At 43.1% G+C, this 25,334-nt stretch overlaps 4 protein-coding genes across 5 annotated transcripts; 2 read left to right on the top strand and 2 right to left on the bottom strand.

Moving 5' to 3' along the window:
- The first annotated feature begins 1,956 nt into the window (after positions 1 to 1,956).
- snrpf (small nuclear ribonucleoprotein polypeptide F) lies at positions 1,957 to 4,828 on the top strand. Its single transcript, XM_053414871.1, has 4 exons — positions 1,957 to 2,108; positions 2,845 to 2,970; positions 3,522 to 3,586; positions 4,009 to 4,828. Exons 1-4 carry the CDS (start codon positions 2,106 to 2,108, stop codon positions 4,073 to 4,075), a joined length of 261 nt encoding a protein of 86 aa, XP_053270846.1. The 5' UTR covers positions 1,957 to 2,105; the 3' UTR covers positions 4,076 to 4,828.
- Positions 4,829 to 5,104: 276 nt separating this feature from the next.
- amdhd1 (amidohydrolase domain containing 1) lies at positions 5,105 to 10,056 on the top strand. Its single transcript, XM_053415103.1, has 9 exons — positions 5,105 to 5,322; positions 6,078 to 6,184; positions 6,315 to 6,379; positions 6,480 to 6,757; positions 6,836 to 7,061; positions 7,477 to 7,601; positions 7,684 to 7,777; positions 7,867 to 8,027; positions 8,432 to 10,056. Exons 1-9 carry the CDS (start codon positions 5,186 to 5,188, stop codon positions 8,535 to 8,537), a joined length of 1,299 nt encoding a protein of 432 aa, XP_053271078.1. The 5' UTR covers positions 5,105 to 5,185; the 3' UTR covers positions 8,538 to 10,056.
- On the bottom strand, positions 9,050 to 12,994 carry LOC128428846 (tetraspanin-9). Of its 2 annotated transcripts, none has more exons than XM_053415105.1 (9): positions 12,770 to 12,994; positions 11,419 to 11,459; positions 11,107 to 11,186; positions 10,791 to 10,982; positions 10,615 to 10,689; positions 10,387 to 10,488; positions 10,151 to 10,282; positions 9,651 to 9,734; positions 9,050 to 9,456 (listed from the first exon to the last, which is right to left on the bottom strand). In XM_053415105.1, the coding sequence occupies exons 3-9, from the start codon at positions 11,167 to 11,169 to the stop codon at positions 9,385 to 9,387; spliced, it is 720 nt and encodes a 239-aa protein (XP_053271080.1). In that variant the 5' UTR covers positions 11,170 to 11,186; positions 11,419 to 11,459; positions 12,770 to 12,994; the 3' UTR covers positions 9,050 to 9,384. The 2 variants fall into 2 exon arrangements, with proteins under 2 accessions (XP_053271080.1, XP_053271079.1); XM_053415104.1 differs by having other exon boundaries at positions 12,816 to 12,994.
- A 464-nt stretch (positions 12,995 to 13,458) lies between these two features.
- On the bottom strand, positions 13,459 to 25,334 carry LOC128428769 (endosome/lysosome-associated apoptosis and autophagy regulator family member 2). The gene is made up of 22 exons (XM_053415021.1): positions 25,233 to 25,334; positions 21,717 to 21,837; positions 21,427 to 21,616; positions 21,179 to 21,326; positions 20,880 to 20,969; positions 20,676 to 20,781; positions 20,414 to 20,563; positions 20,095 to 20,183; positions 19,336 to 19,516; positions 19,068 to 19,196; positions 17,960 to 18,050; positions 17,755 to 17,857; positions 17,443 to 17,580; positions 16,990 to 17,262; positions 16,735 to 16,908; positions 16,079 to 16,268; positions 15,857 to 15,953; positions 15,661 to 15,762; positions 15,447 to 15,573; positions 15,041 to 15,219; positions 14,270 to 14,432; positions 13,459 to 13,891 (listed from the first exon to the last, which is right to left on the bottom strand). The coding sequence occupies exons 1-22, from the start codon at positions 25,332 to 25,334 to the stop codon at positions 13,820 to 13,822; spliced, it is 3,015 nt and encodes a 1,004-aa protein (XP_053270996.1). The 3' UTR covers positions 13,459 to 13,819.

Raw genomic sequence — 25,334 nt, 5'->3', positions numbered from 1 at the left:
CCAATAAGCACTGAGCCAAATGAAACTATCTCACCTGTTCACTTTGTTCCGTCTGTCCCGGTTCACTCAGCAGAGCTCGGCTCTTTGTGGAGAGGAGAACTGGGATCCAGGTTCAAACTTCCAGACTTTACGCTCGGATCAACCACCTGTCTGCACGACTGTAGCTTCACATCATGTGTAACGAGTGTGCGGTGGTTGTTTGTGTCCTTTGTCGTTATTTTGTTCATCTGCTTGATTGTTTTTAAGGTCTTTGTTTTCTGCCGTCTGCAGCTTCACACAGTTCACGAGAGTGTTTTCAATCTTCTCAACTTTCTCTTGGCAACAAAGTGAAGAAGCGAAGTTTCTCAAACTATTCCCTCAGGCAGGTAGAAGGTTTGCCATGTTCACAATCTTAGTGCAGTGTGTTATTGTGTCTCATCTCATTATGGAGGTTTTATGTCTTTTTGTGGTCATATTGTGTCTAATTTTGGTCATTTTATCTGTCATTATGGCCGGTTGTATCTTTTTCGATTATTTTGTGTCTCTTTGTAGCCGGTTGTGTCAGTTTGTGGTTATGTTATGTCTCTTTGTGGTCATTTTGTGTCTCTTTGTGGTCATTTTGTGTCTCATTGTGGTGACTGACACCCCTGGGTGCACTTCTGGCTCCCTGCTCCAGACATGCACCCACCAACACACACGTTATCACTCTGCTGTTCCTGACACATGCCGTGACTGACTGATGGGTCGGGTAATTATGTGAAGGGCATTTAGAGGGAGAGGCAAGAAAACTAGGCTGCATGATGTAAGGACTCAAGTATTTCAGACATGCAAAGAAAGTGCCAGTGCAATTTCAGAGGAATCCAGCGAAAGGACCCAGCCCTGCACCGAAGGAAGTCAAATGTTAGTTTTATTCAGAGCATCGGGTTTGAACTTGTCTGAAGCTTTATTAACAGTCGAATGCTTCAACGCAGAAAAATGAGTTAAATCTCCAGTCTGCTTGTTGCCTCAGAGAAAAAGCTGTCGAGACAGAGACCCAGATATGACAGTCTCACTTTTTACTCTTTAACGGGTCAGTGTTTAATCCCTGTGTAATTATCTGTTACTAACAACAGTCAAGCTGAGGTGAAACCTATTACGTGCTTTTGAATAAGGTTTCACATATTTCACATACTAGTACATTTTACATGGTGTTATTATGAACAAAGAGAAGAATGACGATCATGAAGTAATGTAAGGTCAGGAAGAAACATTTAATTTAATAAATACCTCCTTGGTGAAGGTAACTATTAATTCAGCTCGACTCACGCATGTAGAAATTCATCCAGAAATGGGGAGAGGGAGAGAAGTGAATATTTACTCTCATGACCATGAAATCTCGTGGTACTAAGTTAATTCTTATCTCACGGATAAATATAAAATGTGGCGATTTACCTTTATAAACTTTGCTTCTATAAATTCCAACTAAATTGTATTTGTTTGTCGTGGGAGAGGGAGTACTCAAACGTTTTACTTTAGTTAAAGTACAAATAGATAAACAAAAATGTTCACATGAAAAAGTAAGTACCCTGTTCACTTTTTATTTAAAAAGTAAAACTTAAGAAAGTACTTGCTTGTTAAGACACTTAGTTATTAAATAATTAAATTAAGGAATACATTTAAAAGTATTAAAGGTTAAAGTACCTGTGGAGGAGAAGTGCAGATATTTACTGATATATATAGAAGAGTAAACGTGTAAAGTACCCAACAAGAAATCTACTTAAGTAAAGTACCGATAAATAAAAAAGATACATAAGTACAGTAAGAAGGTAAATGTACTATGTTACATCCCAGCATTGATTTATACTTTATTTATTTATACTGCAATGAAAAACACATGTGAGTTGTATATACATATTCTATAAATATTCAATTTTCTGGTTAGACTGTCTTTCTCCACTATAAATCACTGAGCGCTGTGACCACTAGGTGGCACTGTGTAAAAAACAGATCATTCCTCGGAGGTCAGAGGTTCTACTTCCTGTTCGGCGGTAAAGCGTGTTCTTGTTTGTGAGCCGCTAACGTTACAGTGACGAAGCGAAGGAATCGAACATCTAACCACCGGGAGACGCGTTTGAACCGAATTAAAGATGGTGAGTGGATGTTATTAATGTTTAACAGCAGCTCAGCAGATAATTTTACTAGAGGGTTTTTATTTTCACCACGTTTAAAGGAAGTAGCCTGTTAGCTAACTAGCATTAGCTTTGTTAGCTTTGCACTCAAAACTTCGACTGAATGAATGAATCCAAGAGGTTTATCCACATAAATATCGTCTTATGCTACGTTAGTTAATTAAGATGAGACATCGAGGTGTGTTTATATTGCGTTCATTTATATTTAAAGATTAAATTGTATTTTTTAAGCTGAGTCACACCAAACTCCATTCAAAAATCATCTAATTTAACGAGCATGTTCTCATCGGCACAACACAAAGCTGCACACGTAGCAAAGCTGGTTCCACGTTCACCAAACTTTTTCAATTCCACAACATTGATTTTTGTTTGTGTTCGCTCATCTTCACAAGCACAATGAAATGTTGTGTTCGGCGCGATGCAGGCGACACAAGCAGCTTCCTTCAGAGATATATTCAATTAAACAGCTTGTTTATCTTTGTCTCAGTCACAGATTAATACTGGAACAACATCACGTGTCAATAAATCTAATTTGGTCGCCCCCTCTGTTGAAAGCTACAGTAATTCGATATGTTTTATAAATGGTAATCTAGCTAATTACGTATAGGGGACAAGTGCACCCTTACCTTATGTATCTTTAAAAGCAGTGTAGTAAAATGTTAATAATACTAATGTTATTGTGTTTTCTCGTCCTCAGAGTTTACCTCTGAACCCAAAGCCCTTCCTGAACGGCCTGACAGGCAAACCCGTGATGGTGAAGCTGAAGTGGGGAATGGAGTACAAGGGCTACCTGGTGTCTGTGGATGGATACATGAACATGCAGGTGAGTGCAGCACAACGTGGGGAATCAGGGGACGTGCTGCAATACAAAGGTTGTGAATGGCCGTCATCGTGCATCTTTATAAAGTTTGTGATTGTAACTCAATAACAACTTGACTCGTAATTCTCGTGTAGGCATTAAAACAAATCTACCATCCGCATCACAAATAAATCAGATCAATACAATATATTTATAGAGTAATGGAGCATTTATTGCTGTTATTCATGGGGGCAGCTGTGTTTTGTTAGAGCTTTTTTAGCAGCAGCCATGTACAACACAACGTGGAGTTGGCTGTGTAGTTAACTTGCATCTGCAGTCGCTCTTATAGATATTATATAGTGTTTGTATATTGTGAGTTTGGAATTTCTTCATCCCTTTATGTATATTTCACCCCCAGTGGAAAGTGAAAAACAACCAAGACTGCTGCTCTAAGAAATTATAACAACTAAACGTATAACAGTATTTTTCTCCCTTCTGGATCAGCAGCCATGTTGTGTGAACTGAACATACGCCCTGATTGTGACCCTTTGACATATTACATGTTTCCCTGACAGCTGGCGAACACGGAGGAGTACGTGGACGGAGCATTGGCAGGTCACCTCGGTGAAGTGCTCATCAGGTATGTTTCATGACTGGAAACCCCAAATCTTCATCATGTAACCTGTCAAGCGAAGGTTGTTTTATTTATTACATACCTTTTACTTTCAGTAATGTTTTATCTGATAAGATTGAGAATATTTAACAGAGACGTTGCCAAGAATGAATCATAGAGAGAACAAGTCCAGATGTGCAGCAGCAGCTTGATGAAAGATCGCTGCTCAAAAACAAGAACAGATTGTAATCTGAGGTTTTTGGCAAAAACAAAATCCCAGAAACTTCTTTCAATGGCCTCAAGCTTAAAAACTCCCAACAACATAAACTAAGTCGTTTTTAAAAGGAAGTTCTCGATCAGGCGTGGGAATTAAAACCAACAATGTGATCAACAGCCTTTATTCCCCTGCAGCCACTTCTGAGTGTAACATGTGTGTTTCACCCCCACAGGTGCAATAATGTTCTGTACATCAGAGGTGTAGAAGAAGAAGAGGAGGACGGAGAAATGAGGGAGTGATGTTGGCGTCTGGGGGCGACTGCTCCTCGTAGAGTTGAGTTAATCTGTTTGTGTTTTCACCATGTGAAACATTGGGGGGGGCGGGGGGGTCATGAAGGGGTGTGGCTTTTCAAGCAGTTTTGAAAATGCTGTTCTTTTCTTTTCTTTTCTTTTTTACTGTATATGGATTTTATGTTGTGACTTTGTGATACAGACACAATAAAGTGATTATTGTACCATTTCTTAAACCTGATGTTAATTCTTGTTTAAAGCCACAAGTTTCATTTTGTCTCCAATTATTACACTGAACGAATTTATCGATAAATCTGTTTTCCTTATTGAAACATTAAATATAATCTGTGACATGATTCAACCGGAAATCTGTGAGTGAAACAAACACTTCCAACTTAAACTCTCACTTCATTATACAGTTTTTGTATTTATTGCAATTTTCTGTATTTCTGTGAGACACATCCTCGCATTTGCAAACTGTAACGTATAATAGTCTTTATTTAAATCCTTCCAGACTCTATCAATCAACTTAATTACCATCAGTGATATTACAAGACAGGAACATAAAGAGCAGCACATGGAATATTGAAATTTCTTCTCATTTTGGGGCTACTGTATAAATACATTTGTATTTCAAGTTTTTCATCTATTTTCATTACCACTGAAAGTAACTTGTATATTAACATGGCTGTTTTGTTGTTTTTATATACTCTGTACAAACATTAGACTGGTTTGATGAAATTAAAGTAATAAAAACAGCAATTTAATTGTCAAACTATATGAAAATAGGGAGAAAAACTGAATATTATCCCAAAATAACGAAGACAATACATAGATATATGAGATAAGGACTTAACATCTGTTTTGCAGAAGGAACATAAAGAGGAAAGGGATCAAAGATTGTGAATAACCTCATTGGATGGTATTTGTAAAGTTTCAATGTTCAACTTTCTAGTGGAGAAATTCTCACCAGTTAAAAGATGAGTGACAGAGGCCCCTCCCCCTCTCTGTGCACTTTAAACTCTGCCCTTCTACAAATATTTGACTTCTCTCAAACTGTTTTTTAGTCCAGTCACCCTGAAAGTCACTGTCTCTGCCTCGGATTAATAAAGAAGAAAAATGTCCAGCAGCCACAGACTCCTGGTGGAAAATGCCCGGCAGCTGGTTCTGATCTGCAGCGGTGGAGAGAAATACCTGACGGAACCTGGGATGAAGAATCTGTGCGTGATAGAAAACGGCAGCGTGGTCGTTGGGAGGTGAGTTTCCTGTAAGGCCCAGTTCAGATTCAATGATTCAAACATGGAGCTCTGAGCACAGAATCATGTAATGATCAGTTGAGATCTGTTCCTCAGTCGCTTTGGATAAAATCATCTCTTCTGTGAAGTAATATAAAGTTTAAATATCAAATGTGTAAATATGTAAATGATCTATGGTTGAGATTCACGTTTGGAAAGTTTCTGATTTAAAGAAATAACGGATCACTCAGTACTAATTTAAAATGAAGGTATTTGGCGACTCCTAGTGGCTCAGTATATACTGGATTCATATTTTATTCCAATTTTACCAACACCTTTATTTTTGGATTTATATCATTATACTAATTTCAACTATCTTTGTATTTTTATTAAGTTAAATATCTCTCCTACTAAATATGTATCTGGGGAAGAAATTCGAATAAATCCACCCTGCTCTATTCCCAGTCACTTTTATAAAAAGTTGTGGAAATGAACCAGCTAGTTTTATTTTGGATCCTCTTCAAATCTCAGTAATTCAGGGTTTTCTCAGAACTTCTAAATAAACACTCTTAACTAATCAGTTCCACTTCCTCTGCACTGTGTGGGGGGGAAACGCAGAGTTCAGCCCGAGGATGTTTCCAGAGGAAATGCCATGTTGTTATGAAAAAGGTTCATCCTCTGCTCAGAGGCCGTTTCTGAAACTTTTTATACTTCGTCCCCCTCGTGTGATTTAAAGTGAACGTTCACTGTTAAGTGTCTGATTTCTGTTCATCCAGTGACGGACTGATCGAAGCTGTGGGACCAGCAGAAACCATCAGAGCCCAGTACTCAGAGGCAACGTTTGATAAAGTCATCGATGCTTCAGGAATGTGTGTCATGCCTGGTGAGGGAAGCTCGTGTTTAATCAGGGGAGAAGCTGTGGTCTGTAACTAAGTTATTTTAGTCTCTTCTTCTTGAGTTCAGAAGAATATTATACTTTTCACACCTGCTTTAAAGATTTGATCTTGTTCCAGGTCTGGTGGACGCTCACACTCATCCAGTCTGGGCTGGCGACAGAGTCCATGAGTTTGCGATGAAGGTAAATAATAGTAAATAAAGTATTTTGACTTGTTTTCGTGACCTCACTTCTCCACCTGAGTCCTGATTTGTTGATGAACTTTGTGTTTTCCCTGCTGCAGCTGGCAGGGGCCACCTACATGGACGTGCACCGGGCCGGCGGAGGGATCCACTTCACGGTGGAGCACACCCGGGCCGCCGCGCCCTCTGACCTCCTGGCCTCCCTCAGCGGCCGGCTGGCTCGGATGCAGCGAGCCGGCACCACCCTGGTGGAGTGTAAGAGCGGCTACGGCCTGGAGCTGCAGACCGAGCTCAAGATGCTGGAGGTGATCGACGAGGCCAGACGCACGCTGCCCATCAACATCTCCTCGACCTACTGTGGAGCTCACGCCGTGCCCAAGTACAGAGCGGCCTCACCCTGACCTCACTTCATATCACCCTCTGACATTCTCTCCTAACCTCCTGTGTCGTTATCCAGAGGGAAGACGGTCGCCGAGGCCACGGAGGACATCCTGCAGGTCCAGCTGCCTCAGCTGAGGGAGCGCATGTCTGCTGGGAACCTCCGAGTGGACAACATCGATGTGTTCTGTGAGCAGGGAGTGTTTGACCTCGACTCCACCCGCTCCATCCTGCAGGCGGGGAAAGACCTGGGCCTCAACATCAACTTCCACGGGGACGAGCTTCATCCCATGAACTCTGCTCAGGTAGCACTCAATCCTCAAACCACTGATTCTACTAGAGACTCCACAGAAAACCTGACTCTACCCACAACATAGGATTAGTTTAATTATCTGTTATTACCCCTGCAGAGGAGGCACTGCTGGTTTGTTTGACTTTACAGCTGCAGCACAAAAACTACTTAGCAGTTTTCCATGAAACTCAAGGAAGGGACGAGTCAAGAAAGAACTTTGTCTCTTTCTAACGAGATCAGATTTCTCACAGAATAAAAAAGTCTGGCACATTTAGGGAACAGATATCTCACTGGTGCAGCTTGAATTTGAAGGTTGTGTTGGTTATAGTGGAAAAGAGCTGGTTACGCTTGAAGGGACACATTCCATTTTTTGCTTTGATAAATTATTATATTGTAATAGATAATCTTGTTGTGTTGACGTGTGTCAGCTGGGAGCAGAGCTCGGGGCCCTGGCCATCAGTCACCTGGAGGAGGTCACGGACGAAGGGATCAAGGCCATGGCTGAAGCAAGAACAGCTGCAGTCCTTCTACCGACCACAGCTTACATTCTGCGGTACGCACACACACACACACACACACAGACACACACCTGTCGCCCGGCTGTGAGCTCTCTAATGACCCCTGTGTGTGCTCAGGCTGCCGCAGCCTCGGGCCAGAGACATGTTGGACGCCGGAGTGATCGTCGCCCTCGGCAGTGACTTCAACCCCAACGCCTACTGCTGCTCCATGGTGAGTTCATCCAGAGGTGTGAGGTGTCGGCAGGCGGGAGGTCAAAGGTCAGAGGGCGAACGTTTGTCTCTTCACTCTCTCTCCCTCAGCCCATAGTCATGCACCTGGCCTGCGTCAACATGAGGATGTCCATGCCTGAAGCTCTGGCTGCCGCCACCATCAACGCAGCCTACGCCCTCGGACGCTCCCACACACACGGATCCCTGGAGGTCAACAAGCACGGAGACCTGCTGGTCCTCAACACCTCACGGTTAATATGTTTATTGTTTTTTCTGTCTTATTTTAACTATTAAATCCTTACAGATACATTTAGAGTTTATGTCAACTATTCAATTACTGTGTTTAAGCAGAAAAGTACTTTCTCTTTGATATATTTCAGTTTAACTTCAGGTACATTTCAATTATCTTATAAAATGTTAGTAAGCACCACGTCAACTATTAGTTATTAAAAGTTAAATTATATTTAATAATTTTTTAAGTAAACTTTTGCACCAGTTTCTTTATTTTGACAGCACAAAGTCTAACTAATGAGTTTTAACTGTAATTGTTTTTGTGAAGTATAGAAACCCAGTTGTCTTTATTTATTGCTTCAGTAGTGTTGATGAAGTGTTAGTGGTTCCCAGTGACTGAGCCTCTTCTCTTGTTCTACTGCAGCTGGGAGCATCTGATCTATCAACTGGGAGGACACCAGGAGCTCGTCCGCTACGTCGTCATCAAGGGAAACGTCGTCTACGATAATGAGACGAGCACGGACTTGTGATCACACGAGTGGAATGAGTGAAGGTGCTTCTAACTACACTGTGTCCAGGCTTCAGTGTTTGTTAGAAGTGTGTCATTAAACACACACACAACACAAATGCTCAGTTGTTAAACACCTGCAGAAACTCGGATGTTATTTATATTTATTAGAATAGAAATTTAAACAGTCAGTATTTGTTGAACTTAATTATATGGGTGTAACATTTTAATGAGCTGCTACTCAAAAAGTATTTGTTTGTTTAAATCAGTTGCTCAGTTGTCGTCACATCGACTGAGGCCAGTGAATCAATGACGTTATCTCCAGTAACTCTTTCAGATTAAAGTCGTGTTACACATGAAACTGAAACCGGTTATCTCAGATTCTCTTTCTCTGTGAAATACATCTGCACAACAAGCAGAAGAATCATCAGTTGAAGTATTGATCCTCTCATGAGACCTTTGTTCAACCTTCCAATGACCTGAGGATTCTCCTGTTCTTATCTGTGACATCACGACGAAACCAAGAGTCAAGAGTTCACGAGCGCTCTCCACTTTTATTGATCATGTTAGTGATATGTTACACAGTTACTTTATATTATTCCACAGGCATCACTAAAAAACAACAGCAACATTTTTCTCTTCATGCTTCTTCAGTCGAGTTCTGATTTCCACTTAGATACTTTAACACAGAACAACTCGTGACGTGATTTAAAAAAAAAAACTTCTATTCACAACAATAACTGATGAAAAAAGGTGATAAAAGTTTGTAGTGGCACACACACACACACACGTTATCTGGCTTATTTGGACTATAAACAAAAGGTATGATGGAGCAGATGTGATATATTTCATTAACCGTGTGACTCCTGTCAGGCTACGTACTTCTTCCCCCCTCGGTGGATCTGTTGGTAGAGCGTCATGGAGAAGGCCATGCCGAGGAGCTGGAGAGGAAAACACACACACATGAGAACCTGCTGCTGTTTCATATTGATCTGTGGACTCCAGGCTACATCCACAGTTTCATTTCAAAACTCTAGAGCCGCCAAAATTACATGTTCATCAGGTTTTTGACGTCATATGAAAAAACGAACGCATATTGATATGGATGTAGCCTCAACTGATACCAGCTTCTCACCTGTATGACCAACACACACATAGCGATGGTTCCCAGAAGGTGTTTGTTGTCATCCAGCCACTCCTCCACCTTCTCATAGCAACCCTGAAAACACACCAAACATAATTAAGGGACATTAATTGTGAGAGTGAAGCCCCTGGTGTCAACATCCGTCCTCACTGGGTTCAGGTTCAACGTTCCCGAGGCCCATTTTGGGACACATTTGAGATTTAGCTGTGTTCATTCTGCAGTACTGTCCCCGTCTGAGGCCCAATGCTCAGTGTTTCCTACTGAAGATGAAATGTGATCATTGAGGATGTGTTTTTTAGTTAAACGTAATTTTCTTAAACAGCTTTAATCAAACGAAAATAAATTAAAGCAATATGATGTATGTGGGAATGGCAAAATAAACTACAGTGTGCTTTAACGATGTTCTTAAAGTCCTTTTTTTTTTTAAACGGGATTTGTGGGCAAGAAGAAACGGATAGAACATCATCAGCTGAACAAAGTCGATGACTGACCCGTGTCCAGAAGGCAGTGGAGGCGTTGCGGCCACAGTCTGTGTAAACCTGCTGGCAGCAGCGGTCGGGAACCACGTTCTCATGCAGGGCCGTGTACCAGTCATTGTGGCTCATCACGCCACAACACTTCCACTGGTGATAGAGAGAAGGAAACTGTCACTTTACTGCGGGACATACTTCATTTACACGTACAGGACGAGATTATTATCTGAAAATGTTTATCAAACAGGGCGCACCTCTCCCTGGATGGCGTTCCATGCATCCCTCAGGCCGGCGTTGTTGTCGGTGTTGTACAGAACCAAACCTTCCTTCAGATCCCGCCTGGCATTCTCGCTCACCTGCGCAGACCGACACAGAGAAGTGGATGATGTGATGAGTCAACACAAACAATGAAACACACACACACACACACACAGCAGCGGAGGATTGTCACAAAATAGGAATATTGTTGTGCACGGTCTTACCTGGTTGGTGTAGACAAAGAACAGGGTGAGGAGGATGAGCTCGGCCAGGAGGATGATCAACAGAACGATGAAGAACTGAATAATAACACAGGAAGAGGAAGAAGGTGTCAGGTGGGGAGAATAAACCAGATTTGACAAGATAAGATAAGAGAGGACATTTTAAAAAGTGCACTCACACTCAGCAGCAGGCACTTGTTCTCCTTGATGGCGCCCAGGCAACCCAGGAAACCCGTCACCATCACAATGGTGCCGAGGGTGATGATGAGGTTGGCGGCGGAGAGCGCCGGGAAGGAGGGCGACAGCGTGGCGAAGCTGCGCTGAGACACCGACAGCCACACGCCCACTCCCAGCAGACCACACCCACCCAGCTGAAACACACAGGAAGTGGAGAAACCGGCTGATTCAGTGATAACGGGGGAGTTGAATGTGTTTACTGATGTTACTGCTGATTGAGAAGAACATGTTCTGACTGTGTGTGTTTGGAATAATCACCCAGAACATCAGGTTGAAAAGGAAGAGCATGTACTTCACGCAGCAGATGCAGCCACGAGCCATGGTTGAATCGACAGGCACTGTATGAAAAGATTAAACAACAACATTAGTTAAAAGACAAACCAGTCGGACTCTAGAAAAAGCCCCAAATGATTGTGTTATTTTCTGCATCATCTTTCATCTTAGTTGTTTTTATCACCACCATCACAAACCAGTCCTAACACACCACTTTGTTCTCCCATTACATCACAGTGACTGTGAATAGTTTCCTCTCGGGAGAGTCATGTGACAACAAGGAGGAGACAGACTCACCACTTCACACGCAGGAGGACTGAGGAGCTCTAGTTAAGGACCTAAGACACAAAGAGAACACAAACATTAACATTCATAAAAGTACTGAGCTGTAAAATAACTGTGTCTCATAATCCTTTGAGGTCTGATCCAATGAAATCAAAGCTAACAGTCCTCGGGGAGTTAGTGAGAAGTAAAACAATAATTTCAGTGATGACTGGTTTAAGGCTGCAACTTACGATTATTATCATCAATCAATTAATCAATGTGCCAATCTGACTGATTAATAGGTTAAAAGTGACATCTTCAAATATCTGGTTTCATTCATCCAACACATTAAGTTAGAAACTCAGAGACAATCAGTTCACATGGATGTTTAGACTATCAGAATAGTTAAATAAACTTCTGGTGATAGATTTATCACACAATGTTAACAAAGTCATGACAAAAACAAATCTGGAGTCACAAAAAGGACACAAAACATAAACCCATGTTCATGTTTAACTCATTTTTCAAAAATCTCCATTTGACTCCCTTTCTTTCTAAAGTACATATTGTAATAAATATTCTAAGAATAAGAAAAATACTCTAATTCAATATAGACATTATTTGGAAAAATGGTGACTTTGAAATATTCTCTGCAGATACACCAGGTAGGATGAACACCAAGTTTTCTAGCGTTTAGGAAAAAGCTCAACGTCCAACACACAATCAATAAAAAGTGACAGTTGAACTGTTTCAACACCGACAAAGAGAACAGGTAGAATTCAAACAGGCGCTTCACTAATAATCTTAAATTGATTATGAAAATACTCTTTAGGTTGATATAATTGTTCACAGGTGAAAATAATTGAAACAGGGCTCACAAATAAAAAAAGACCTGGATCCACTGGATTAACTGTTGCAGCTTTAAGTTAGTTAATGCAAACTTTGTACTTGTATTTAATTAACATGTTTTTTAAGTTGCTTTACAAGAATTTTCCCTTTTTCAAATAGTTAACATAGAAAAGTTTCATGTGTGCATCATGGAAACTTATAAACAACAGAATTAAATACTTTTAAACTTTGTATATCACATCTTCATTGCAGATTAATGATTCTTCAATAGAAAACTAATTAGGCATTAATTTAAAAGGCTTGAATGAACATTTTGATTTCATTGTCTAGTTTCCATTAGTTTTGGATAATATCTGGGAGTGAGATTCCTCTTTCTCCCGACGATCTCTGTTCCCCGAACGTGACGTCACTCTGCGGTTTTGACAAAAGTTTGCGACAAAAACAAAACATCTAAAAAACAAACACACAAACGTCTTCGCAGAATCCGCAGATTTGAACACTTTAAAGACAATAACACGTGTTTGTGTTTATTTACTTTTAGGTGAAATCTCCGCGTCTGAATCTGGAACGAAGTTTCTCACCTTCACCGACGAGCTGCGGATCATCGTCCCCCGAAAGAGTCGAGTTTCCCCCGCAGAGAGCGACGCTGGCTCCCGCTTCACAGCATCGCTCGGTGCGAAGCCGTGAATCCGTCCGAGGTGAAGCGAGGAGTCGGGTCTGATCTTCCGTCGATGGCAGCGGGAGAAGAAGAAGAAGAGGAGGAGGAGGAGGAGGAGGTGGAGAAGAGGAGGAGGAGGAGATTGTTCGGAGAGGGCGGAGCTCAGCGGAGGTCGGGGCCGGGGAGGAGGCGTGGCAGGGGGGGAGAGGAGAGGGGGAGGAGCCTGGAGGACCCTGGTGCTGCTGGATGGACAGAAAACTAAAACTTCAAGAATCAAGTATCTGAAGGTGAGAGAAGAGGAACCTGCACATTGTCCTGTACTTTTTTTAAACGTTATTACATGTGTATTTTTGTTTAAGTACACAAGTTCATCTTATATAGGTATTTGTACTACGTAGTTTTCCTTGTACCATTTAGTTGTCAATACATAAAGATACTAGCTAGCTCGTAGGAGAAACAGTGAATACACTTTGGAATAAGTGGTAATAAGTGGTACCTTTGTGTACATTATTGTGTACATGTACTCTGATGTGTAGGAACTTCAAACATTCACACAAAGCTTCCAAAGCCAAATGGGACTTTAATAAAGGTTCATCGTTATAACACTGATATAAATACATGACTCTGAACAGAAAAGAATCAAATGAAGATACAAAATATACAAAAAACATTAAAAGCGTGTTTGTTTTTCTCTTGCTGCCGTCGAGCTTCCGGGGCGCTGAAGAAGCAGGACTTGGGTTTCCTGTGTCGAGGGGTAAAAAGACGTTTTCCTCGCCAGGGAACCAGGCCACGATGGTTCTCCAGTGAAAGCTGGGATCTGTGTTCTAGCTCCTCCCACAACGAAGGGTCACGTACGGCGGTGGGACGGTGACGCCGCCGCCGACCGACTGCTCCTCCGTTATTTAACTCTGCGTCTGCTTCCCGGTTTTATCCCAGAACCCATCGGTCGGAGTGGGAAGAGTTCAGCTGCATGGACTCACTGCTCTCGCCAGCCTCGTACTGAAACACACAGATTTTAAAAGATGTTATTTGGCAACTACATCACAACAAAAACTATTAAAACACACACAGGGTTTTAAAACAGTTCAATTTAAGACTTTTTAAAATCATAAGGAAAGAAATTTAAGTCCACGACAGATGCGAGGGAATAAAGTCCCAGAATTACTTACACTTTCCCATAACTGAAAATAAGAATATCCTTTAAGACCTTGTAATATTTTAACATATTCAATACTTTTTAAGACTCTGCTGAAACCAAGAATATAAGTGAAACATACTGAAAAGTAAAGATAACAAATCTCTTTCCATAAGAACTAAGATGATCTATTGCTTCTAGAACTTCCTCGATAGCATAGACTGTAAACAAAGATGGCCGACCTTGCTGGCGATGGCTCGGAGTTTCCCCAGCAGCGTTGGTTTCTTGTGGTAGACCACGTCGTCATCAGGCTCCTCCCCCTCCGCCAGGGCACAGCTGTCTGCGGCCGGCAGCTCGCCGTCCTTGTTGGCAGACATCACCAGGCGAGAGTACTTGTACTCCAGCCTGAGCACAGACCACAGGAATACTTCATCATCACCACAAGTTTTTACTTTATATTGAAAAATTCATTTAACTTTAATCCAGTAAACATTTTGACCTCATTCTAAAAGAATCTCAACTTTTTGTCTTTCATAAATTTCTGTCTTTCTTCTCATTATCCTGTGTTTCTGAATTACTATTTTGTCAGAATCACTAATTACTTTTTATGTTTAAACCCAAGTTATTAAAACAAATATTAATTTTTCAGACCAAAGTCCACCTTAAGAATCATAAACTGTTGAGAATAAATGAAAGTATAGTGAATTTTCTGACTTTTTAAGATCTTTAAGTTGTTTTTATTTGTGTCATTCCTTCCATCCTCTTAAACCCTGTCCAATCAAACAGCTAAATAATTCTTTGGCTGCTCATAAGTTGTGTTGGAGTAAAAACCTAAATGACAATCTTTAAAATCTGGAAAACAAATCTGGAGAAGCACTGAGACGCTTCCTCTCCATTCCACTGACAGCTCCTGGCCTCTCTGCCTTTAACTGACACCTCACCGTGAAGGTAATGAGCAGGTTGGGCAGCGTGGAGATCGACTGTAAAGTTTTAAAGTGGCAGGTTCCTCTCACCTCTTGTTTTTCTTCCAGAAATAACAGGTGAGCGAGATGAGCAGCACGGCCACGAAGGCCCCGCCCCCAACGCCGACCTTCAGCCACAGGGCGATGGCCTCGCAGGGGGAGGAGCTTCGAGGAGGCAGCGAGACGCCTCTGGTGCACAACCTGGGCTCGTTCCACACGTACAGGGTTTCCTGTAGAGGGAGACAGGGGGGGGGGGACAGATGAAGACATTTGATGATCACAAAAGTAAGTCATGTATTTTTGTGTTATTTTAAATTGTCAACTGAATCAACAAAATCCTGTGACCTTGAATCATCCATGCACGGAGCCAGAAAATCAATCTAACACTTTCAGCTATAAGATCGGAATCCTGGTGTGTGTTTGTGTGTGTTTGTGTGTGTATGTGTGTGTGTGTTACCTGGACGCCACCCTTGCACGCTCCCTCTATCTTGTGGTAGTCGTCCCCGGCGCAGCGTGGACAGGCGCTGGAGCTCTCCCACAGGAAGTGAAACGTGCATCCATCACATGTTCCTGCAGGACACGAGCTGCAAGCAAGCACACGCACAAATTTAACAAAATAAGCTAAACTGCAGTTCATGGCACATCAGAGGCGACGCTCCATGATAACTGACCTGGGAACAGAGACTTCTCCTCGCTCTGATTTCTCTGGGTTACAGCGAACTGTGATGACTGAACTTCGGCCCTGATCACATGAGGCTGTTGCCTGAACTGACCTGAGGACAAAAAAAACACCACAACATTGTTAGGACATAAAAAAAAAAACACTAAATAAACATGAACATTGTGTGTGTCTGCCGGTCACTGCACCTGTAGAAGAAGTTGATGTCTGGAAGGCCCTGTGTGTATTCTGGGAAAAGATCTGGTTTGGCGTTCATGCCGTTCAGGACGGTGTCGGCTGTTGCTCCTGAGAAAAGAAAAGACACAAAACACATTAAATCCACCTGGAGCAGCAGTTGATCACCCCCACACACACACACACACACAGACACACAGACACACACACGTGCTGCACGTTAACAAGCCTCATACCGACGAAGGTGTCTGCCAGGCTGATGGACTGGGAGGAGATGGCCATCCTGAAGCCGCGGCCGTCCGCCGGTATGATGGTGGACTGGCAGATGAAGCTGTCCACCGAGGTCACGAACTGGGCCGCGTCGCCCTGCTCGTCTTTGCTGGACACGCCCGTGACGTTGTCCGTGCACACAGCAGCTCTCCTCCCCTGCAGCAGACGTGTGCACATGCAAACAGCACTGAGATCAGCAGCTGTCAGTTACGCTGAATATTTCCCCTGCAGCTTTAAAAAAAATGCTAGTGATTAAATATGATTTATATTCCCCGCTTGACAGTTTGACCTTCAACGATACACGAGATAAGAAAACTGTCAGTTTGTATTGTGACTACAATATTCCATGTTGTAATATAGTAATAGCAGTAGTAGTTTTTTATTTGTTATCTATTTCTAAAGCTTGAAACGTGAGGGAAAAATTGATTTTAAAGAACAAAAGCTTTATGATTTGAGGAAGAGGGCCAGTGGGTCAGGAAACAGAAAAAGAACAAGACGTCAGTTTAAAAAACAAGCTGTTGTTGCAGCTCAGATATTACGTGTGTGTGTGTTTGTGTTTGTGTTTGTGTGCGTGTCTGTGTGTGTGTGTGTGTGTGTGTGTGTGTGTGTGTGTGTGTGTTACCTCGTGGCCACAGAGGCTGATGTTGAACAGGTGAAGGTATTTCGTGCCTTTGGAGGTGAAGCTGGGGCCGATGGTCAGCGAGGCCTCGGTGCTCAGAGGGCTGAGGTCAAAGGTCAGAGTTCGGTTGTTCTCCGTGTACGTGAAGGAGCAGTCGCTGTAGCAGCGAGAGTGCTCCTGAATGGGAAAAGGAAATATGGAGTGTTTCAGAATCAGGTATGAAGTACTAGTATGACAACTGAATCCAGAGGTGTGTACCTTGTTGCTGACGCTGCCCGGTCCACACGGGACACAGGCGTCCTGCCCGTAGGTGTGCCGTCCGGCCAGGTGCGTGTTGGGCGGACACTCCTGGCATCGGTTGGTGTTCCTGTCGATGTAGAAGCCGGCGGGACAGGGAACACAGAGGGCGCCGGCCCGCTGGGAGTTCTCCGGGATCAGGGCGCAGGCGCGGCACGCCGACGCCACGCCGTCCAGCACGTTGGTCACGCTGATGGAGTAGAGCTTCACCATGTCACTGACGTACCGACGCTCCTACACACACACACACACAAGGACACAAACATATGGTTTATTGGTTTGGATGAGGTAAGTTTGTATATTGAAGATTTGTCTTTGTCATAGTATTCTGCTTTAATACTTTAATACAGGTTTACAGTTTACTAAAATTAAAAATATTAAAAGCTAAAGGAGCGTCAAATGAAATGAACTCACATCCAGAGCGCGGTTGGTTCTCTGGAAGGCCCACGTGTACGAGACCGACGCGTTCCTGGTCATACTGTGCGAGTACGACTGTTTCCCTTTGCTGCCTTCCCACGACTCCACCACTGTCGTGCTCTTCCTGTTCACATCCTGCAGGGGGCGTCACAACACCACAATTACATGGGAAAAGACCGTAATTAACTGGACCTCAGTGACATGACATGACTGTTCTGGCAGCTAATGACGACTCTCAGGTCCAGTCACACAACACAACACACAACATGCACACACGCACACACACAAGACACACAGTCAAGCACACACCATCATGAAGTAGAGCTCACAGTCGGCAGAGCAGAGGGTCTCGAACACGAAGGTTATTCGGCCAAACTCTCCACCGGTCATCCCTGAGAGAGAAGCAGGGACTCTGCCACCGGGACACAAACACAGGCGGCAGGTTAGTGAAACAGTATCACACAAACACACACACAAACAAACACACAGTTTACAATACAACCAACACACTCACTTGAAACCAGGCACGTGCAGACTGAGGATCAGATAGTCGTTGTCTGAACTTCCTGCTCCGCTGCGGACGTGGTCTCCTGCCACCTCCCACCCTGTAGATACACACACACACACACACGATTATAACACATTAATACAATACAACTGATCACAGATCTGTACGTGTGAGGATGAATTATATGAAGTGACAAGAAAACAATTCAGCATCTCAAAGTCCAGGAAAATGAATGTGTGAGTTGACTAATAGTTGTTTGGTAGTTATTCAACCTAAGTTAGTAAGAATTAGTAGTAATTTCATTACAGTGAAAGGCAGATGTTGGGATGTTGGTAAGTTACATGGTTATATGTGAATTACTTATTTATTATTTACCTTTTAGTTAGTGGCAAGTGATTTGTTAATTAGTTATGAGTCAGTTATATAACAGTAGTTGGCATTGATTAACTAACAAGTACTTAGTATTCAGTAGCAGTCAAATAGTTAGTAAACAATAGGAAAATATTAGTTACTTAGAAATTAGTCTATTTATTTATTTAGTAATTTAGTTAGTTAGTAAGAAACCAGTAGTTAGTTAGTAGCTACTTAATGTTTAGTTAGTTAGTTAGTGTGTTAGTTAGTGTGTTAGTTATTGTGTTAATTAGTTTGTTAGTTGGTGTGTTAGTTAGTGTGTTAGTTAGTGTGTTAGTTAGTTAGTGTGTTAGTTGGTGTGTTAGTTAGTGTGTTAGTTAGTGTGTTAGTTAGTTAGTGAGAAACCAGTAGTTAGTTAGTAGCTACTTAATGTTTAGTTAGTTAGTTAGTGTGTTAGTTAGTGTGTTAGTTATTGTGTTAATTATTGTGTTAGTTAGTGTGTTGTTAGTGTGTTAGTTAGTGTGTTAGTTAGTGTGTTAGTTATTGTGTTAGTTGGTGTGTTAGTTAGTGTGTTAGTTAGTGAGTTAGTTAGTGTGTTAGTTAGTGTGTTAGTTATTGTGTTAGTTGGTGTGTTAGTTAGTGTGTTAGTTAGTGAGTTAGTTGGTGTGTTAGTTAGTGTGTTAGTTAGTTAGTGTGTTAGTTGGTGTGTTAGTTAGTGTGTTAGTTAGTGTGTTAGTTAGTTAGTGAGTTAGTTTGTGCTGACCATTCATGTCGTCACATTTGGAGTTGCCCACGTTGAAACAGGAAGTCTTCATGTTGGAGGGCAGCACGTTCCACCATTTATACTCGTAACCCAACACAGGCTCTGTACCTGCAGAACACTTAGCACACGCTGACACACACACACACACACACACACACACACACACACACGTTTTATTTAGACACTACCATAACGTTTTCCTGGTACATCATGGTTTGCACAGGCCCCATCTGTCCAGGACCTTTCAGGCCAGAGAGCTGTGAGTTACCGTTGGTGCCGTCGGAGTGGCTCCCCCGGGGGCAGGGCAGGCAGGTGGAGTCGTTGCTGTTGTAGTAGCCGGGGTTGCAGGGGGGGCAGGCCTCTCTCTGTCCGGTCGCAGGAAGCTCCAACGCTCCGGTGATGTTCTCCACGCAAATCTTTGGCTCCACCCAGCGATACAACACCTGTGTCTGCAACCCACAAAGACACAACCTAGACAAAAACTCTTAAAATGCATGAAAACAAACAATAACATCAACAATAAAAAGATCTGCTTATGTTCGGTTCTGGCAGAATCGCCACTCGGGCTTAGCTCTTTCACAAAAGTGAATTCAAACGTTGCCAAGGTCGAGGACAAGAGCCAGGGAAGTGGATTTTGGATCAGGTGACATTCAAAGTGTTTGCTCAGCTTTTCACCGTCTCCTCTCTCATCAGAATGTGAGACGTCTCTGGTTTCTGGTGCAATACACCGAGAGACATTCTTTATTCATGTTTATAACCTTATCATTATTAACATTTACTAGTAGTTGGACATTTAAAACAACAATGAGTATATGTAGTTATCTTGTATGTATGTAAGTAGTCAAAAGTTTATTTTATTCCAAACTTTCCTGGTTCAATTTCCATTCTTTTTGCTTTATTTATAACAAATTTGACAAATCAAATGTTTGCCTTTAATTTAGACCCTATGACAAAGAGTGTGTGTTTGTACGTGTGTGTGTGTGTGTGTGTGTCTGTGTGTGTATCTGTGTAAAACATGAGGTCTGACCTTCCCGTCGCTGTCGCAGGCCGTGTGGATCTGGAAATAATCCTCCTCTGAGCACGGCTGCCTCACTTTACATTCGGCCCATCCCTCGTCTGAGAGAAGAGTCGCACACAGAGGACGAGGAAACGCAAACAGACGCAGTGATGCAGAGAAAACGTGAAGAACGAGATGTTAGATCAAACATTTCAACATTTGAAATCCTAATCTATCGTATCTTAATCTTTTATTTTACCGCATTGGTTGCAGCTTGTATAAGAGCTTTGAGGAAGTACTTTTAGTGATATATGTGTACACATATGTGTGTGTGTGTGTGTGTACATACGTGAGTAGTAGTGTTCGGGGCAAGGTGCACAGGACGACGCCCCCTTCACGGAGTAGGTGTTGCTGGGACACGGCTGACAGGACGAGGAGCCGGGGGATTCGCTGAACCAGCCGGGTCGACACGGAAAACACTCAGACGTGTAGGCTACACCTGAACACACAGACACACACAGTTTGTGTGACAGCTGCACAACACGAACAAACTTCTACGTGTTAAATATGTTGATTTTACCCCACAATTCTTTACATCAAAGAAAGTTTACCTTCTATCTGGATGTTCTTGAGCAGCACAGGTTTGACCATCTTCCCTCCCACCAGGATGCCGGTGGTTCTCCAGTACAAGATGTTTGTGCCAGACTTGAGACTCACCTAGAACACACAGATACACACAGTGAGACACACACACAATCCATAAAACTGTACAAACAAACACACACACACACACACAGGCAGAGTCACATCCTCACCGTGTGTGTGTCCCACTCTCCATTGCTGGTGGCTTTAATCCACTTCTGGTCGTCAGTCTGGGCCATTTCCTGACACTGTTCATTCTGGACCTGAACACATATCAACACAACTACTTATCATTCACAGATATTTTCAGATGTGTAAAACTTTCCAAGCTCCAAATATAACTTTCAAAGAAGCAGTTAAAGAAGCCGGGGGGGGAAATATCCTCGGTATAAAACCAACAATAATTAAGCCTTAAAATGCCTCTGAGAGCCTGATACATGTGATGTTGCAGGAAGCAGACACAGGTGCGTACATAGAACTCAAAGAAGATGTTGTTGTCGGGGAACTGGTAGGTGAAGGAGACAGAGCCCTGCTTCTCCAGGTGGACGGCGTACACCAGAGACACCGTGCACTCGTCGCGGTTCGACTCCAGGTACACACCCTGCGGCGTCCAGGATGAGCTGCAGCGACAACAAAGCAACACAACAGTGAAGAACAAGAGCTGTGATGCATCAACGTTCACCTCCATGTGTCTGTGGGAGCAGCTCGTGTCTGTGTCACCTGTTGCACGCCAGAATGTCCTCGCCGTTCGGCCCCAGGTCCAGGAAGCTGGCCAGGCTGGTGAAGCCGGCAGGGATGGCGTCCCATTGGTCGAAACGGAGGCCGCTGCCCAGAGAGTAGGAGCCGGCTGCACAGGACGTGCACCGCTGCGTGGACATCTCCAAGAACTTTCCAGCCGGGCAGGAGAAGGCTGTGAGACAGAGAGGAACAGAAGAGTCATGTTGTTGTGTGAATACACCGTGTACACACACACACACAGACACACACACACACACACAGGCAGCACTCACAGCAGTCGGTTCCTCTGGTCGGAGGTGGAAGGTCTGAGCAGGAACCAGGGCTGTGAGGGATGGTGACTCTCCATCGTGACCCGGTGCTGTCACACTCTGTGTACTGGTAGTAGTAGTCTGTCTGCAGAACACACACACACACAGATAAAAACACACACATTAATACAAAGATCAACACAATTAGGTGGATTGATTTGCAGAACCTGTTGCATGAAAAGTCTCGAACTATTAGAAGTAAAGACATTAAACTTGGTCTGTGCTGCTCCGGTCACACACGACACTTGATGCATCTGCTTCTACACGAGCGTGAAGCTGCGTGACTCTGTATTGAACAGAGAGCCGGTCACATGACAGGGAACACTGGGAGATGAAAGAGTTTTCAGGGCTGACCCCAGTCACCACAGCATCCCACTGTCAGTCGCACTAATGGTCCATTAGGGAAACGACAGCAGGTCACTGGTACAGTCGCTTCTGTCCAAGGACGACTGGTCGGGACCTTGTTCTCATCATGTGAACGGACAGAACATTGATTCATACGAGAGTCTGAAGTAATTTATTATAATGATGCTTTTAGTCTGAAGGGGAACAAGAGGAACATCTCGTCGACAACAAAGAGAACTAATATATACAGGTCATGATAATCTGAGAGGCTTCAGTCAATGCAACGAAAAGTACATTGAACTTCATGTTCCATGTTCAGCTTTAACCTTTACACTAACATGTTAATTTAACTGAATTAATAAATACGTTACGCACTAGAATGACCCTCATTTAAAATTCATAAACCTCCAGCAGGTCTACACAGGCTGCTTGAAACCGCCTTCTGAACCGGAGCCAGAATCTGAATGGTTTCTCTTGTTGGCTCGCGTCTCATCCTTCAACCAACTTTCATGGAAATCTGCTGAGTAGTTTTTTTGTTCGCTGACAAACAAGCTAATGTGAAGTGAAAACAAGGGCGACCTGTTGTTGTCCCTGTGAAGCACCCCCCCCCCCCCCCGCCCACCCACCCTCACCCCACCCCCTCAGAGGATAATGGATTAAAAGCTAATGGATGCACAGAAGTCAAACTGTAGCATTCGTGTGTATTTGCAGAATAAACAGTAAGATATGATGTGAAATACACATTTGAGTATATTTGCATAGATCCCATCTTCTCCTTCTGTCGACTCTAATCTCACAACCCCCCCCCCCCCTCCTGACTCAAAGGTTGGTTTGTCATGGCGTTGAGTTTTAACCCAGCCTCTTCTCCTCTATCTGCTTTCCACCAGTCTCCATGACAACCAGCGTGAGTCATACAGGAGACCAGAGAAACAAATTAGCCCGTGTCGGCCCCCCCCCCCCTCTATTCCTCCCTCCACTGTCAACACATTAGCTCGGGGCGCCCTCAAGACCCATTGTTTGCCCATTAGCAGGTGAATGGCAGGTTGCCACGCTACATGTTCACATGTTTGTTTCTGCAGGGATGTGATGGGTGAGGTAGAAGAGTTCAGGCTTATCTGCACAACACACACACACACAACAAACACACACACACACAAACATCCTGCATCTAAACCATCCTCCTCTCGTCCCTGATTGATTCCGTCCTGAACACACGTCGCAGGTCGTCCCCACTGTTCCACTTTACTCAGCGGGCACTGAGGTTATATAGACAGTCTATGGCACTGAGGTTATATAGACAGTCTATGGCACTGAGGTTATATAGACAGTCTATGGCACTGAGGTGTGGGTGCTCGGCTGCAGCCGGCCGGACGCCACAGATTCGGCTGAGCAGCAGGTTCGGGGGAGGAGATGGAGATCTGCCAGAGCGAGGCTTTCACCGTCCGAGGATGTTAATCAAATGTGCAACGCAAGCTGCAGTCACAGGTTCTTTAATTCTTCACATACAGGCCTCGTGGGAAAGGGACGGATTGACAAACACTTTCTGTAGAGGGAGTATTAACAAGCTGTGATTAATGGATCTAATAATGGTGGATAAATTATTTACCGATAATAAGATTTGAGCTCTGACCTTGTGGGAAAACAGCGGCAGAACATCTGGAACAAAATCGAGCTCATTAACATTCAGAACTGCAGAGTTGGTGGATTACTAGAAAATCCCTTTATTAAGGTTTATTAACATTTAGAAGAGTCTGGGTAACTTTTGCTTCTGGTTTATTATAAGATGATAAAACAATTTATAGTTTGACGTAGATTACTTCAGGTTCTGTCACTCTGAGGGGTCATTGTCAGTAAGTTTTTGTCTCTATAGGCATTGGATACAGAGGCAGGGTCATATTAGAATATTTTAAACTAAGGAAGGAAGGTGTTGAGTTACGTTTAAGCCATTTTAAAACCATGAGGGGAATTTTTCTGAATGACAAACCTTTTGTATTTGTCACTTTGAGGAAGAAAGAAGAGTTTTAAGGGAAGTTTCATGATGCTGGTGAGCTTACAGGCAGGAGGAGGGTTTTTCACAACCTGGCAACCCAAAGGCTTTTGTAATTAATGGATTATATCAATGATCCATTGACCAATAATAAAGACATTAATTATATTCAAACTCTTGTTTATAATGATTACATTTATCATCCAAATCTCAGCAATAAAGTGATTAAAATAAGATAAGATAAGATAAAACGTCAATGATCCCACGCCGGGGAAATTCCCCTATGACAGCAGCAGATGAGTCAGAATGAAGTCGACAAGAGAATAAAACTATGAACTATAAAAAAAATGTATGCGAATATGTATAATATACACTTTTAACTACAGCAACAATTTTAATTTGATATAAAAATTGTATTTTGTATAAAATTGTAACCAAACAATTGAACTTCTACAGTATATATATATATATATATATATGTCACTGATCCATATATATATGGGTCAGTGACGTCCTCATGTTGCTTTAAGGCTCGAGGATAAAACCCCTCATGGATCCCTGCTGCTGCCAGAACCCAGATTTTCAGAGAAACACTAAATTAAAACACACACCTCACTGGATGTGATGCAAACAACCGTTGTCAATATAATCAGTGATTAGCATCCACTTGCACATTGTGTGTTATATGATAGAACACCCTGTCTTCATCCTCCACCTCCTCCTCCTCCTCAGCGGGGGCTCGTGTCGCCCTGGCGGGCAGGAGGCTGCTCAGAGGAGGGATGGAGGCCAGCAAACAGCCTCATCGTGTTTACAGTCAACATGAAGCACGTTTTAATCCGATCAGCAGCGAGGAGAGACTCGTGTGTTCCTGCACAGAGACCCAGACACCGCACAGCCAATATTTAAACATACAGAGGAGGAGGTGCCATTTGTATTATTCGTGCTTTTATTTGTGCAGGAGGAGACGCAGCTCGGATCTTCTCTGGTTCTGTGCATGTGTGCATGGGCACGTTCTGCATTCAGGTGATGTGCAATGAAAACATCCTCATGACAGCCGAGATTTAAAGAAATATTCCAGATTGAAGCGTCTTTGTTGTGTTGTGCATGATGATGATGAGGATGATGAGGATAAAAAACACACAACTCACCTCCTCGCACGGCCGCAGGTCCGCGGACACGGCTGAAGAGCAGGAGGTGGTGATGAGCAGGAGGCAGCGGAGGAACCGGGAGGTCCACGCCTGCTCCCGCAT

This window comes from Pleuronectes platessa, chromosome 22 (genome assembly GCF_947347685.1).
Source record: "Pleuronectes platessa chromosome 22, fPlePla1.1, whole genome shotgun sequence".
NCBI classification, from domain to species: domain Eukaryota; kingdom Metazoa; phylum Chordata; class Actinopteri; order Pleuronectiformes; family Pleuronectidae; genus Pleuronectes; species Pleuronectes platessa.
The sequence above is the reverse complement of the archived record's forward strand: the minus strand, read 5'-3'. Positions and strand labels throughout refer to the sequence as shown.

Bases quoted from the DNA above. Each gene is read 5' to 3' on its own strand.
- LOC128428846 (XM_053415105.1), bottom strand. From the start codon at position 11,169: ATGGCTCGTGGCTGCATCTGCTGCGTGAAGTACATGCTCTTCCTTTTC. The intron at 9,735-10,150 runs GTCAGTCATCGA...GTGTGTTTTCAG, and splicing joins CCACTGCCTTCTGGACACGG to GGTTGCTATGAGAAGGTGGA. The intron at 9,457-9,650 runs GTGAGAAGCTGG...TTTCCTCTCCAG, and splicing joins TGTGTGTGTTGGTCATACAG to CTCCTCGGCATGGCCTTCTC.
- amdhd1 (XM_053415103.1), top strand. From the start codon at position 5,186: ATGTCCAGCAGCCACAGACTCCTGGTGGAAAATGCCCGGCAGCTGGTT. The intron at 7,062-7,476 runs GTAGCACTCAAT...GACGTGTGTCAG, and splicing joins ATCCCATGAACTCTGCTCAG to CTGGGAGCAGAGCTCGGGGC. The intron at 8,028-8,431 runs GTTAATATGTTT...GTTCTACTGCAG, and splicing joins CTGGTCCTCAACACCTCACG to CTGGGAGCATCTGATCTATC.
- snrpf (XM_053414871.1), top strand. The intron at 2,971-3,521 runs GTGAGTGCAGCA...TTTCCCTGACAG, and splicing joins ATGGATACATGAACATGCAG to CTGGCGAACACGGAGGAGTA. The intron at 3,587-4,008 runs GTATGTTTCATG...TCACCCCCACAG, and splicing joins CTCGGTGAAGTGCTCATCAG to GTGCAATAATGTTCTGTACA.
- LOC128428769 (XM_053415021.1), bottom strand. From the start codon at position 25,334: ATGCGGGAGCAGGCGTGGACCTCCCGGTTCCTCCGCTGCCTCCTGCTC. The intron at 21,838-25,232 runs GTGAGTTGTGTG...TGTGTTCTGCAG, and splicing joins ACCTGCGGCCGTGCGAGGAG to ACAGACTACTACTACCAGTA. The intron at 17,263-17,442 runs GTGAGTTCATTT...GTGTGTGTGTAG, and splicing joins GAACCAACCGCGCTCTGGAT to GAGCGTCGGTACGTCAGTGA.